The following is a 16,126-nucleotide window of genomic DNA, read 5'->3' as shown; positions in this document are numbered from 1 at the left end:
AGTCTAGCGGTCCGAGAGTTAAAAAATGCGAAGGCGTTAAAGGTTCCGGTTCTCCGGGATCAAACGTGAAGCGGTTGATGGGCCATGTATGGACGTTATCACGAGCCCATGTAGGGCCATAGAGCCACAGCGGGTGATTCAATAATTGAGCGGGTGTGAGACCACGACTCAAGCAGTCGCTGGGATTCTGCGTACCTTCACAATGGTAGAAGTGTTTGGGGTCAAGGTTGTTCTGTATTTGTGCGATGCGGTTCGCAATGAAAGTATCAAAGCGATGCGGAGACGAGTGAACTCAATGGAGGGTCACTGTCGAATCAGTAAACGCGAAAATTTCGTCGACATGACAGCGGGGAGAAACAGTGTCGATAACAAATCGAAACAGTTTCGATAATAATACAGCAGCACAAAGCTCTAGGCGGGCTAAGGAAATAACCTTGAGCGGCGCGACCTTGCTTTTGGCACCAATTAAATTGACTTCATTTGGTCCGGAAGCCGGTTGTACACAAATATACACAGAAGCACCCATCGCTTTTTCAGAAGCGTCCGCAAATCCCAGTAGTATGACACGGGACTCGGGCACGATGCCTACGAAGCGAGGTATTTTAAAGTCTTGCAGAGCGGGGAGTTCATTAAGAAAGCGCTTCCACGCAGCACAGATGTCGCTTGGAGGCTCTGCATCCCAATCAATCTGAGCTACCCAGAGAGCTTTTATTAATAATTTTGCGTGTAAGATGACAGGGGCACAAAATCCGTTTATGTCCCACAGTTTAGCGATTGTGGAAAGCATAAGGCGCTTTGTACATTTTGCTTGCGGGTTGAATTTAATAGCGATTGAAAATTCATCCTCGACCGGTGACCAAATTAGACCTAGGAGCTTCATATTATCCTCCTTGTCGAATTCAATTTTTGAAGATAAGCGGTTGGCTTGCGGAATCGATTTTAACACCTCGGGCGAATTGCTAACGAATTTAACTAAGTCGAAACCACCACGTTTGAATAGTTCGATTAAATCATGAGCCAACTGAATTCCATTCTCGGGCGTATCTACCGAAACTCCTAGATCATCCATATAAAGATGATCACTAGCGATTTCTGAAGCGATCGGGAAATCAGTTTCATCGCGGGCGAGACGCTTAACTGTCTTCATAGCAAGGTACGGCGAGCACCGTAGACCAAAACAAACGCGATTAAAATGATACATTTTCGCAGTATCATCTTCGTCAAATTTGTATAGTATATTCAAAAAGCGGCGGTCTTCCTCACGAATGCCTATAGCCAAAAACATTTGTTTGATGTCGGCGGTTAAAGCAATCGGAAACAGTCTAAATTTTAAAATAATCGCGGTTAAGTCTGCTTGCAAATTAGGACCGGAATGTAAACAATCGTTCAATGAAACGTTTGTATCTATGCATCGTGCAGTTGCGTTCAGTACAATGCGGAGCGGTTTGTCTTCTCGGCTTATGCCGTGGTGAGGGATGACGTAATAATTCGTATCAGTAAGAGCGGGTGCGGGTGAAATGATGTTCCGTTCGAGATAATCTCTCATCGCGGCATCGTAATCAGTTTTTAAAGCGATATTTGTCTTAAATCTGCGTTCGAGTGACGACAGACAGCGACGTGCGGTTGTAAGAGAATCGCCCAGAGCGGTAGGCGACCTCAAGAAAGGCAAAGCGGTGACGTAACGTCCAGTTGTGTTATCGCGGTATGTATTTAAATCATAAAAATCCTCACATTCCTGTTCGGCTTTAGACATGTGTGTTTTAGTCGGAACTGACTCCAACTCCCAGAACTTTGAGACTAAAGTTTCGATCGAGTCGTTACTCGACGATAAAAAAGCGTGATCGTTATCACTAGGCGCGGTATTATTGTGACAAGGGAGCGAAGCGATCGACCCTAAGAGTATGTATCCAAATGCGGTTTCCAATAAATCAGGTTTTCCAGGCGGACCTAACAACTTTGTAGGTCTTAGGATCTGCATGAATACTTCGGCGCCAAGCAGAATGTCTATTTCAGCGGGTTTATTAAAGTGCGGGTCCGCGAGCTGTATATTATTATTACATATGTAATTAAGAGACGAAATGTCAAATTCACAACTCGGCAAGTTACTCGAAATATTTTTAAGAACGAGTGGGTTTATGCGTAAACAAAAGCTTGCATCGTACCTAGACAGTAACGTTACATCGGTAGTTCCGATTATAGTTTGAGAGCTAGTACCTATTCCATTTACGGATCGTTCGGAATTGTCGTGGAAGATACGAAGGTCTAAATGTTTACAAGCTTGGCGGGTAACAAAATGGTTTTGTGATCCATTATCTATCAAAATTCTAATTTGAGCAAGAGTTCCGTCACTTCTTTTCACATCAGCAAGAACGGTGTCAAGTAAAACATTGTTAGTTTTTCGCGTGTTATTTGAGTTAGCACTCATACTACAAAATGGAGCGTTATTATAAACAGGCTTGGTAGAAATCGAACTTGAAGACGCGGTAGATTTCTGACCGACGGCTACTGGACTATGCGTATTGTTATCAGTGCGGCGGTGTAAGTACTGAGGCGGCTGTACCGGCGGCAATGCAGCTGATGCTTTCTCAGCAAAGCAAAGAGTCGTATGATGTAACTTTTTACAATTAGCGCATCTATTCTCAGATTTACAAGTATTTGTGTTATGTTGTAAACTTAGACAGTTGATACAAGCACGTATATTTTTTATATAATCATAACGTTCACGCGGGGTAAGCGATTTAAATTTCGGGCAAGAATATAGGTGGTTATGATTAGAGTCATTGCACAACTGACATGCAGTGTTGTTTACGACAAATGATCGTGAGCTATTTTTATTTGCATTGTTATGCATAGGCTTCGTTGAAGTACTTGCGCTGTTCAGGTTGTTATTACCTGTCCGATTTAAAACTTTTATACGATCACGAACAAATGAAATTAAATCCTGATAAGTAGGTATGTCCTTATCACAATTATTCATCTCAAAAAGACGTGCGGTTTCTGTATCTAAGCGGTGTAATAAAGTGTAGGACATGACGAAGTCACACAAGTTAGGTATTTGTAAATTATTAAGAGCGAGGTATGAGTTTGAAAATTGATCGACAAGATTCTCTAAATTTTCAGCAGTGACTGAAGAAATCGGTTTCAATGAAAATATTTGATTCAGATAAGTACCTGCTAGGTTCCTTTTGTCTTCATATTTTGACACGAGTGCTTTGTAAATAGTTTCGTAATTCTCAGCGCATGGAATGAAACCGGCATAAACATTTTTAGCTTTGTTTTTTAATTTACTAGCGAGATAAAACATTTTTTCAGTGAGAGAAAGAGATGTGTTCAAATGTACAGCGTTTTTAAAAGTCGCGAAAAATAGCGGCCAATCGTTAGGGTTCCCATCGAATTCGGGAATTTCAATGCGAGCTAATTTAACACCTTGCCAACAGTCGTCATTTCTTTTGACAGACATGGTGGGTTTTGATTCTAACTGCGAACGTTTACGTTTGATACGACAATATAAATCTTCAAAAGCGAGCCACTTATTGAAGTCGGGCTTAGAATCGGAGTCGATTTTTAATATTAATTGATTTATATCCTTGAGACATTGTTGGAAATTAATGCGGGTCTCATCGATTGTTTCTACCGAACAAAGAAAGTTTTCCAATGTTTCAGGATCATTTAAATTACTGCGAGATAAATCGTAAATACGTTGTATGTGTTCGAAATAGACTTGTCGTTGACATTCTAGAATTGTCAATTTCTGTTCAGACGAAGTCATCGTTGCGGATTGCGTATGTAAAGGTCAATGACCTGTCAAAATAATGAAATATGATGAAATGCGGTGCGAATAAAATATGAAAATATATAATAAAGCGTGTTTATTCGCGTAATAAGCGGTGATCAGCGATGATTAAAATGTAATCCGGCTCGAAGGACCAATAATAGTGGGAAAAACTCTTTACAAATTTTCCACCACGGCGGTGCGCTGGTTCAATATTTTTGAAGAAAGTTTTGCGGGGGCGAGTATCGCTAAAGATGCACAAAAGAGGGGAAGGCCGAGGCTAGGCTATGAGGAGTAGACGTACCTGCCAACCCGTCGCTAGCTTCTTCCAGGCTGCAGAATTCGACGCCACTGCTGGACGACGCGTAATGGCGGCGACTTGACACGGCACTCTTCTAAATTATTGTCTATAAAACTTGTATATCACTCGCGCAACGACGAATATGGTCGTCAGTAAGAGTTTGTATAATAGAGAATTAATTTGAGTCCATGAAAATATTTGTGAAAAAATAAGCGGCGTGTGCGTGTACAGCGCGTGCGGTGCGGTCGGCGATAGTCTTCTTTTTTATTTTTTTGACGTTTTCTTCTTATGTTTCTTTTTTATAAGTGGCCATGCGAGAGGTTTTATGTCTACTCTCATTAAAAAAGAACCAATTACAATATATAAATATTGAATTGAACAAAAATAAACTAAAAAGTCTGAATTATAATCATTAGTTTTTTTTTTTAATTTGTTGTTCAACAGACAACTCTTTCGTTTGGCAGCATATAGGTTTACTAAAAGGCTGTATGGGCTAAGCCCTTTGCCTATTGGCGAATTTAAAAACTATGGTACTAAGTTTTGGGATGTTATCAAATAAGTACCGTAAAATGGGGCGATTAGGGACAAATTCCAACTTTATGAGCAATTTTAAGGTAGTTGTTGATGTATATAATGCTATATCAGGATCAAAATGATTGAGTCTTGGGGGCATCTTTGTTGTCTAATTTAAAATTATGCAACTAGCATTCCAGTTTATGCAAAAAATGCAAAAATAGGTGTAATCCCTATTTACCCGAAAATTGCGGTTAATTGGGACGAAATGAGTAATTTGCTAGGGTTGGCACTACTTTTATTTTTATATATAGTTTTAATTAACTTATTTATTTAGTTGCACCAACAAAGTGATCATCAATAAAAAAATTGATAAACTGACAAAAGTACATGACAGACATCACCTCAATTATAGGTGTAATCGACAGTGCAGTAACAACAAAATAAATATATATATATATATATATATATATATATATATATATATATATATATATATATATATATATATATATATATATATATATATATATATATATATATGTGGGATGGTATGGCGAAATCTAGTGGATATTTAGTTTAACAACAAAATCTTTTATTCTTTCAAAAAAAAACTACATACATCTTCGTAACATCGTTCTGTCAAACTTATATCTGTCATTTATATTTTCTTCTTTTAAAAATTAAAGTCGTGTGCCAGTGTGAATTAACAAAAAAGTACCGATATCCCACTCGGCCATTCCTACCCATTCGTCTGCCTCAGACGAATCAGTTCATAGCTTAATAAAATTAACAAGGCTAGTCGTATGTATCGGACCTCCTCCATTCCCAATCTTCAACTTTTAGTCGTCCTCTTCTATGATTCTCTCTTATAATTTCTTTTTCCATCTTCTTTAGTACAGCGATAAAACTACTTCCATTCTTCTCTTTGTACAGTATTCTATTTTGTGTCAAATGATTCTGGTAAGGTACTTTAACCAACTTCTTGCAGTCTTCTTTCTCTAACTTCTTATAATCTTCTGTCTCTAACTTCTTGTAATGTTCTTTTCTTAATTTCTTGTAGTCTTCTTTGACCTCGTCCTTCTCTGCAACAATAGCACAAAGTGGTATCTTCTCCATTACAATACCATTTCTTGTAAACTTAACTTCGAATTCACGCAGTATGGGGTTGCCAATGATCAGCTTTACAGGTATTATATCATCTTCCACAATGTAAAATTTGATATCAGTAACAGCATTATCAATATGTAGCTGAGTAGTAAAAACACCTTTGATAAGTATTTCTTTGTTAGCAATACCAGTAAGACGAACTTCTGAATTCTTGTCATAATGTTGGATATTATTTTCAATTTTTTCAAATTCTGAATGTTTAATAAGATTCGCGTCACTACCTGTATCGATCAAAGCCACCATCTCTGTTCTATTCAATAACACTTTCTTGTAAGGGATTTTTTCTTCTTCGTTTTTCTTCTGAATAATTAAAGACTTCTTAACTTCATTCTTACATTCGTTTCCCTTGTGACCGAATCCATTACACTTAAAGTATTTAATGCCCTTTGTACAGCCGGGGGATTGATGGTCTAAATCACCACAGTTATAGCATCTTTTAAAATGCGGTTTTCTTAATGACGTTGTCCCTGCATCTGAATTTACTTGCGGAACTACCTGGTGATATGATAGTGTACTCATTTTCTTTTGAAGATCACTGTAAACGTCCAGCTTCTTTCGAAAATCACTGTAAATGTCTAGCTTCTTTCGAAAATCTTTCAAATCTGTAGCTCCATATAAAATTGCTTTGTTAGATTCAGGATCATTGATACCATCTATAACGTATTCCATTAAAGCAGCATCATCTACTCTTCCATGCACTGCTATTTCTTTCATAACTAAAAAATATTGTTGTAACGTTTCATCATTTTTTATCTTTCGTGAAATAAGGCTCTTGTGAATCTTAGCACTATTAAACTTAGGGCCAAATTCTTCAATAAGGGCTTCCTTCAAAGTAGGATAGTCTTTAGCTCTACCAATAGATCTTAAAAATAGCTTTGCTGTTCCACCCAAAAGTTTCTTTGCATAGATCAATCTTTCCACTTTAGTCCACTTCATCAAATCAGCAACATCTTCAAATTCATCAAAAAACTCCGAAATCGGGTAAGTATCATCTCCGGTGAAAGGTGTCATGGACTGCTCCAAATCACGAAACGAGATATGCACCTCAACGTCTTCTCTTTCATCACTATCATTATTCTTCTTAGGAGCCATTTTTTTACTTTCGAATACAGTATAAATTTTTTATGCAAAAAAAAGATAATCGTCTCGTTGAACTCGTAAATAGTCGTAGCAGTCGTTAATTATAATTTTCAGAATAAGTTTTCTTCTTAAGTAATCTTCAGTAAAAAATCTTATGTAATCTTCATAATAAGTTTGCATAAAATAACGTTACACAAAACTTCATCAATAATACTTCATCATAAAATCGTTATTTTTACACATCTCAAAGTCTTCGATGCACAACGTAAATGCACTGGTAGCGGTCAACTTATCTCTGTAAAAATTCTTCAATCCACTGTGATTTATCACCGAACGACATCCTGAACGGTATCCCGGACGAGCCCCCAAAGAGATGTGGGAAGGTATGGCGAAATCTAGTGGATATTTAGTTTAACAACAAAATCTTTTATTCTTTCAAAAAAAAACTACATACATCTTCGTAACATCGTTCTGTCAAACTTATATCTGTCATTTATATTTTCTTCTTTTAAAAATTAAAGTCGTGTGCCAGTGTGAATTAACAAAAAAGTACCGATATCCCACTTATATATATATATATATATATATATATATATATATATATATATATATTTACACATATATAGTGGGCTTTCTTAGAAACGGTTTATATTTATCCGTTCTTGGTAAGTACTTAGGGGCTGATATTTCTATCTGGGTTAAGAGATTAGGTGTGTCGGTTATTCCATGGATTAATCAGATGATTACCCCCACTCTGAACAAATATTAAATATTTTATTATGTATTACTTAGACATTTTTGTCCACCTTGAGATTTCATTGATCTTGTTACATGTCTCTGCAAAATCGACTTACTTATATTAAATTGCTTATCTATTTCAACTAAAGACTTATTCCCAATTTCGCTTCGATAAACCAGATTTTTACCAACAAATTTAAAAAATATTGTTATAACTACATAGACAACCCTACAAACCTGTACCTATTTATACTTAGGTCGTTTCCATTTCACGTATTCTCATCCCAATTGACCCCTTTTTCGTTGTTATTTGTACCTAAGACGTCCCCAATATCCCCAAAAACAACAGATTTTTACATGTATTTTTATTTAATCAAATACATTAAAACCAATAACAACTGAGACTTACCTTTAATATATATGCTGGTTCAAACACTAAATAACGTTTATAAATCATAGTCGTCTTTTATTATTATCAAATAAATAAAAGAGAGCAAAGTTTCTAGCACTAAAATAATGACCACCACAGGAAGTTAATTTGAAACGCGATTTTTTATAAGTTAGCAGCTATTATCATGCATATTCAGAGTTGTTTTGTGAACTTTCAACATTCTACTATTAAACTACAAAAAAATGGAAGATTTTGCAACGAATATAAAACTTATATTGAGCGTCGAAAGATTTTCCCGGTTTTTTCCCGATTCGCCTTTCAATCCCTAATCGCCCCATTTTACCGGTAATTAAAACTTTTGTTAAACAATGCCAGGGCGAAAGAAATGTTGATACATAAATTAAACAACGTAAAAAAATAAGGCATAGTTTTTCAAGTACAAATAGTTTTGACATAAAGTTGGCCCACTTTTGGACATTGTCCTTTGATATTTCTTATGAAAGAATCCTTTCTCAAATCTACGGCTAGTAAGTGGATAGACCCAACATTTGTGAAATTTTCGTTGTCTTTTTTTCTATTTCTTAGTACCAGAGCAACACTACATATTGCTTTTTTGAAATTTATCCATCTTCAAACTGTGAAGATCGCAGGCGAATTCGCGGTTAATAATTGTGGTGTGAGCGTCTTATACGGTATCGCGGTTATAGCGGTTAACCGCTCCCGGGAAAAAACTGTAGTGCGGCCTAGGCCTAAGACCGCATACAAAGATTGTGTACTGAGACAACCGCACTAACAGTTTAGTGGAGAGTACTTAGCGGTGGGCAGCGACTTGGCTTTGCTCCTGGCACTGCTGCCATCCGTGAGCGACCGTAACCACTCACCATCAATCGTATGTGTCTTCCTACAAGGGCATAAAAAAAAACAGAGTCCGGGGAGACTGCCCGGTTTTCATTGTAATTAATGGAATGCATAAAACAGCCGATCAATCAAGCAGCTTCCTGTGTAATCCACAGAGATTATTTGGCTCCCAAACTCGAATAACCATAACCCTTTAAAAACACTTCCACCTATAAGCGCTCCTTCAGTTGAAGCCGGCAATCCGTCCGAGTGGCCATTAATGACCGAAATTACCATTTCCCGTGTAAACTCATTAATCCAACAAATGACCAATATTTCTTAGGGCCTCCCAGGTGGATCCTCTCGGAGTGGAGATCTTCAGATTAGGCAAAGATTCGCTTTCAAGTATTTTAAAGAATCAAGCGTGTAATTAATTGGATGGAATTATACAAAGGAGTTCGTAAATTCTTCCCGTTTTCAAAAGATTAATGATTGTAGATCGAGACTAATAGAAGCGATAAACTTCCATATTAAATCAATGATAGTAGTGACATTTAAAATTTTAAATTAGTTCAATCTCATAAGTCACGTGAGATTCCACGAAAAAAAGAAATTTAACCTTAATGCCATTCTTAATTTTCTGTAATCTGTATTGACCTCAAATGAACGTTGTGAGTATTGATTAAATAAAATATTATAGATTAGTGACTATTAAAAATATTTTTCTATAGTTAATCAAAACGATGAAAAATAAATGGCGCGAATGCTTCATCAAATATTCGAACCCCTTCGATTCTCGACTCTAACGAAATTTGTACAATCAACTAGGAAATGAAGGAGTAGGTGATAATTTAATATTAAATGAACGGTGAATATCAATAAGAATACAGTACCTACGTATGCTTTTATTACACAATGTTTTTCCATTTACCATACTTTATGAATTTCAATCTTAATAATTGTGGATTAGTGGCCTGATTCGATACAATAATACACTCAGCGACATACCTACCCGTGCAACAAGACGCAATAGGACGAGTCTGCGGAGACTTTTTTTTCTTAAATTTTCCTAGTCATCCCGCGTATCGTTACATTTCAATGATTGTATTGTTTATCGCACGAACCACATCCAAATTGTCTATTGTTGAAGTGTCCGTATCATCTATGAACACGATTTATTTAATCTATATCTCTGTTAAATCTTCGCTGAAGTGTAATCGTATATGATGTGTCTGTATTATCAAAAAGATTTATGAATTCTGTTTTCCTGCTTAGATATAGGCTGTCGAAAGTATGGCCTGATTTATGAGACAGAACAATGAGGCTTCAAAGTATTTTTGGTAGCAGGTGAAGTTCATTATTCATGTGGTTATGAACACAGCGTTTTGTGCTAGAAATTATAGCTTATAAATATAATGTAGAATACCAACAGCTAGTTATTGTGTTTTTTTTCTAGTAATAGAAATATAGTAGTAATTTTACCATAGAAAATAAATACATTAAACATACATTAACATTGAATCAATGAAGTAGGAAACCTATGGAAATGAAACGTCAACCAAAATTTCGTGCCCGTGTGACGTCATCTGGCCACAAAACATGGCGGCTTTAGTGCTGTACAAAAGATTTCAATGTTATCAGGTTTTATCGATAAACGTTCTTGGCTCATTTTATTTTAAATATTGTTGAGTATTATTTATTTGTAGAATTTATACTTTAATGGGAAGTAAGTAGGTATATTGTTATGTGCAAATATGATATGATTTAGATGGGTGAAATCTAAGACAAGTTCGTCCTTCGAATTTGCCAAGTAAACGATATGATGATTTTTAAAAGTTGCTACACTGATTTTATAAAGTTGTCGTTTGTCGCAAAACATAAAGATATGGCGTAGTTCAAAGCCATCAGCCCATTTCTAGCATGCTAAATGTTATCGTATTTTGAGTACGTGTTTTTCTTAGACTATTACAATCTATTTTAATTGTTTTGCTGACTCTAAAGTCCGTAACATACTACCGCAGCGCACCCCAAGGAAGGTGCGCCGCACCATTTGAATCACTTTCGCTTGAGAGTGATTCAAATTTTAAACTTATCAAGGGACCGCGTGAAAAAAAAAACACCTACAGAACATTTATTCATTAATTACAAACGTCATTCCTTGTGACTTCCTCTCTAAATTAACTTAATTATTAAATATTTAACAAATTTACAATAGTGTTTTACTCACTGCGGAATAAAACTATTTTATTTAAATAGTTCCGAAGAGATTTTGTCGGTAGCCTTTTTCCCGAAATATCTAAACAGAATGTCTAAATATGTTTTGATGACATATTTTAAAGAGGTGTTTATGATTAGTGTCATGATCAATAGATTCCGACCGAAAAATGGTCCGATCCGATTTTTCGGATGAGGGCTCCATAATGAATTTAAATATATATAGATAATAGTTTTGGGGCATCGACTTTCTTGAGATCCTATAAAATATGTTTTAATTATTATTTTTGTATGTTTTAAGCATGATAAAATAAGAAATGTTATATAAGCAATCATATTAAATCGATATCAAAGTCAATAAATAATGTACAACCCAAAACAGACGGCCGAACTGACGTGACAATGACATTTGGCGCGCTAAACATGGCGGATTTTCGGCCTCATTAGACGGAGATGGAGACATTTACGTATATTCATGTTTCATTTTATGTACGCACTGAAATACTGTTATATTGTTTTCCTGCGAGTTAAAGTGCTGAGTAAGAACGAGATAGATATATGTTTATGTATGTGCCTTCAAAATGGGTGCTATTTATATAAGCAATTGTACGTATAGAACAATATGTCGTGTCCCTACTATATAGGTCTATGCATTGAATACAATAATATTTATGACACTTTAGGTGTTTATTCAACGGTAAGTTTTTTTTTGTTTTAAGGGATTTTATGACCTGGTAACTAAGACCTTTAGGTCAAGTCTTATTTTAATTTATATTCTTATTTTTATGAAAAATGATAATATAGAGTAAAATGAAATGAAGATGATTAATTTGAGAGATTAATCAACTGAGATGAAATTAAATTAAATGAGATAATAATATGATATGGGATGAAATATAATCTCAGTAAAATGGTGGTTATTTACTGAGACTTTTTCAGTGGGCTTTTTGAAGGATCCCGAGAAGCTACGTCCAGCGGCTTTGTTTCATTTTCCGACATTTGTGCACTTTCACAGATATTAAACAGTTAATAAACCACCGTTATTACACATTTAAACCTGAAGAAACACTAAATAGACAAAATAAAACAAAACACAGAACTTCACTCCTCGTGTTCCCGCCAAAAAGTCCAACGGTACCTAAGTTTAATTATAATAGCGTCCCTAGCATAGATAATACACAAGTAAATTCAACCACGAAATAATAAACAACAATCCCAATACATGGGCTGGTCAAAGATTCAGCCCAAAATCTGAATGGACCTTCCGTTCAGAATTTCAGACAAAAAATAGTGTTGTGTTCATAAAAATGGAAACTCGTTCAAGAATTCAAATTGCTATACCGATAATCGATCTACTGTCCATTCGAATAATTTATTATTCACACTAGCTACACGTAAATAATGTGTCAGCGGAAATAATAAAATTCATGAGATGCACCTGCGGTCCGATTTTCTTGATGCCCTTAATTATAATCATTATCACACGTGGTTTTTGTGATTAAATTAATGGAAAGTATGTAATATTAATAGAACTGGATGTATATTGTTAAAATTCACAGGCCAACTTTAAATCAGACAAAATGGTGGATACCTTAGTCGTCCCTGACCTTGTTGTACTTGGCTGTAAGGTATTTGAACCTTTGCAAGGATATTTAAAAGTTTTTCAACGGTTTATACTCGCTTTTTTGACTAAGAAAACTGTACAGTATTGGATTTAAAGGGTGGGGCAGCCGTTGTAACTATACTGAGACATTAGAACTCATATCTCAAGGTAGGTGGCGGCATTTACGTTGTAGATATCCATGGGCTCCAGCAACCAATTAACACCAGGTGGGCTGTGAGCTCATTCACCCATTTAAGCAATAACAAAATAATGAATAATAATAAGCGTTCGCGTAGCATTAGCGTATTACATTAATGTGACTTTGCCGGTAGGTATTCGAAATTCTGACGTGTTCAAGTTCTCCATATTGTGGAACGAAACGAGGTATTACTATAGTGACATTTGACGTATATGAACTTTTAAACATTATCCACTGAAGTATGAAACCTACATTAACTGTACATCCAATCACTCACCTATCACTTTGGACTTTTTGGCGGGGACGCGAGTCAAGTTGTGTGATTTGTTTTATTTTGTCTATTTAGTGTTTCTTCAGGTTTAAATGTGTATAATTGTTTAATATACATATTTTTCAAGAAGACTAAAAATTAAAATAAGACATGACCTAAAGGTCCTAGTTATCAGGTCATAAAATTCCTTAAAAAAAACCAATCACTGGCAACTTTTTTAATTTTCAATAATGGAACCAATTAATATTGTCGTGCTTAAAATAAAATAGAACACACATCACTTCCATAAACAAACTTAATATTTGTTGCGAGCGTGGATTGAAGTCGTCGTGGCCTAAGACGTCCGTCCAGTGCATTCGTGTTGAAGCGATGCAACGGTGTTCGAATCTCGCGGGCGGGTAGCAATTTTTCTAATGAAATACGTACCTACATTCTCAACAAATGTTCACTATTGACTTCCACGGTGAAGGAATAACATCGTGTCATAAAAATCAAACCCGCAAAATTATAATTTGCCTCATTACTGGTGGTAGGACCACTTGTGAGTCTGCGCGGATAAGTACCACCACCCTGCCTATCTCTGCCGTGAAGCAGTAATGCGTTTCGGTTTGAAGGGTGGGGCAGCCGTTGTAACTATACTGAGACTTTAGAACTTGTATCTCAAAGTGGGTGGCGCGTCTACGATGTAGATGTCTATGGGCTCCAGTAACCACTTAACATCAAGTGAGCTCGTCCAACCATCTAAGCAATAAAAAAATAAAATAAAACATACCAATTTAGGCATACCTACACTATGGTAAATACCTTAATATTCTGCATGCCATGAAAGCAAGGAACAACTGCATTTCGGATAGTTACACACTGGTGGTAGAGCGTATGGTGTTCTCGTACGAGTAAACTCCACCGTCCTACCTGTTTCTGCTGCGACGCAGTTTTTTTTTTTGTTTTTTTGTTTATTGCCTTTGTAGGCAGACGAGCGTACTGCCCACCTGATGGTAAGTGGTTACCGTCGCCGATGGACTTCAGCAATGCCAGGAGCAGAGCCAAGCCGCTGCCTACTGCAATTATCATCTGGGGCATGATGGGGCATCTTTAAGATTTTGACTTCGTTTCTCATCGCAGTATTCACGTTATGATGTCTATTGATTCGGGAACCATTGACATACACGGTTTGTGATTTTAAAATACATTCTTACCTATATAATGAAACAAAGAAGACGCCATTATCAATAACATCCAAAATATGCTGAACAATGCAGATGTTCTTAGTGTTTGATAATTTATTGATGTTTTGAATTTGATGGTATTACGAGTTATATTATATTATCGACTATCATTCAATCATTGTCAGGTTTATTCAAATTCAAAGTATAGTACCTACATAATTTTCAAACGACTAATGAAACGAATAACGTTTAATTGGCGACTACTGCTGCCATCTATCAAGCAAATCTACTTAATTTTTTTTTGTTTAATATTAAGTTTTAAAACTAAAACGAAACTTGAAAATCAAGTCCTGTTAGTGATATTTTTGTTTGCATCACAATTCGTATAAGTGCTACTATTGCTTCCGAACTATTGAAACTCTGCCATCTATTAGTCTAAGTGAGAAACAGCTCTCTGAGTTTGTTTCGCCGGTTCTTCTCAGGACTGTGGCTTTTTTTGGAACCGGTGGTAAAGTTAACATTGTTATTTGTATTTTGAAATTCAACAAGTGTGTCATACTGACATCTAAAACATATAACCCGACCATATACTATCGGCACGTTATGATGGCCGTTTTGACATATTACAATAGTGACGTGAAATGTCAATTTATTCTCGAAAAAAATATAATGAAATCTACAAGTTTTTATTGCAAGTAGTACCTGATTAAAAAGGTTTAATAAAACAAAAATATTAATGCTTACTAAATATATTTGAATGATCTGAATATTGGAACGAAAATGAATATACATACTTTGTACACAAGAAACAAATTAATACAAAAAGAGACCAAAAAAGGTGCAACAAAAGGTTATATTTAATCAGATTCGTCCATAATGCTCTTTTCACTGTCGTCACTGCTTTAATCACCTACATTAAATTATAAGTTCCTTTTCTAAAATATCATCTATGCTCACATCTCTTTCATAATCTTCCCTTATTAATTTAACAGTTCTATTCACAACCTTTTCCCAGTCTCCTTTAGTCACTTGTGGACACAAGTTATAAGTTCCTTTTCTAAAATATCATCTATGCTCACATCTCTTTCATAATCTTCCCTTATTAATTTAACAGTTCTATTCACAACCTTTTCCCAGTCTCCTTTAGTCACTTGTGGACACAAGTTTCTTCTAATATTTTTAGCATTTTGGTGGTGGTAGATGGGGGTTTTGTATTGTGTCTTGCAGCATATCCTTCAATTTGAGCCCACACCAACTCAATTGAGTTATACGTATATAGTCGGATTTTTAATTAGACGAAGCTAGCTGACAGTAGCTAATGTCACTTTGTGAAATAATGTTGCTATATTTAAAGTAATAGTGATGCGTTCAGTTCTCGTTCAATCACGAATGAACAATGAGTGTGAAGAGTTAATCATTAATTTCAAACTATAAAAGAGTATTATTTATATTTTACAATAAAATTGTATTAAAGTGCTCCAATATATGTTGCTAGTAGTATGTAACTACAATCAGCTTTTTTATTTTCATTACTTACCTATAATTGTTATATTTTATACATCTATAATTTCAACTATATGATGTATTGGAAATAGGACAGTCTTACAAGTACTTCCTCGCAATGTTTTTCTTAATGTTTAAAACACTCGGTATTCAGTACAGGTAGATATTATAGGAACATAATATTTCGTCGAAAACTCGTTGGTATGTACAAAGCACGCCTAAAATTCGAACCCCGTACCCGATATCGGCAATTCGGCACACCAACTGTTCACTAGACAATCGAGGCAATTTCATTAATTCAGGAGTTTTTTCAATCGTTCACTTTGTCACAACACTATTTTTATTTCATCAAAAACTGACAACACAGT

At 35.6% G+C, this 16,126-nt stretch overlaps 1 protein-coding gene across 1 annotated transcript; it reads right to left on the bottom strand.

Moving 5' to 3' along the window:
- Positions 1-292: 292 nt before the first annotated feature.
- LOC105841331 (uncharacterized) lies at positions 293-1,753 on the bottom strand. The gene has a single exon (XM_038020443.1). It carries the CDS (start codon positions 1,751-1,753, stop codon positions 293-295), a length of 1,461 nt encoding a protein of 486 aa, XP_037876371.1.
- Between the last annotated feature and the right edge of the window lie 14,373 nt (positions 1,754-16,126).

Source organism: Bombyx mori, chromosome 25 (assembly GCF_030269925.1).
Source record: "Bombyx mori chromosome 25, ASM3026992v2".
Lineage (NCBI taxonomy): Eukaryota > Metazoa > Arthropoda > Insecta > Lepidoptera > Bombycidae > Bombyx > Bombyx mori.
The sequence above is the reverse complement of the archived record's forward strand: the minus strand, read 5'-3'. Positions and strand labels throughout refer to the sequence as shown.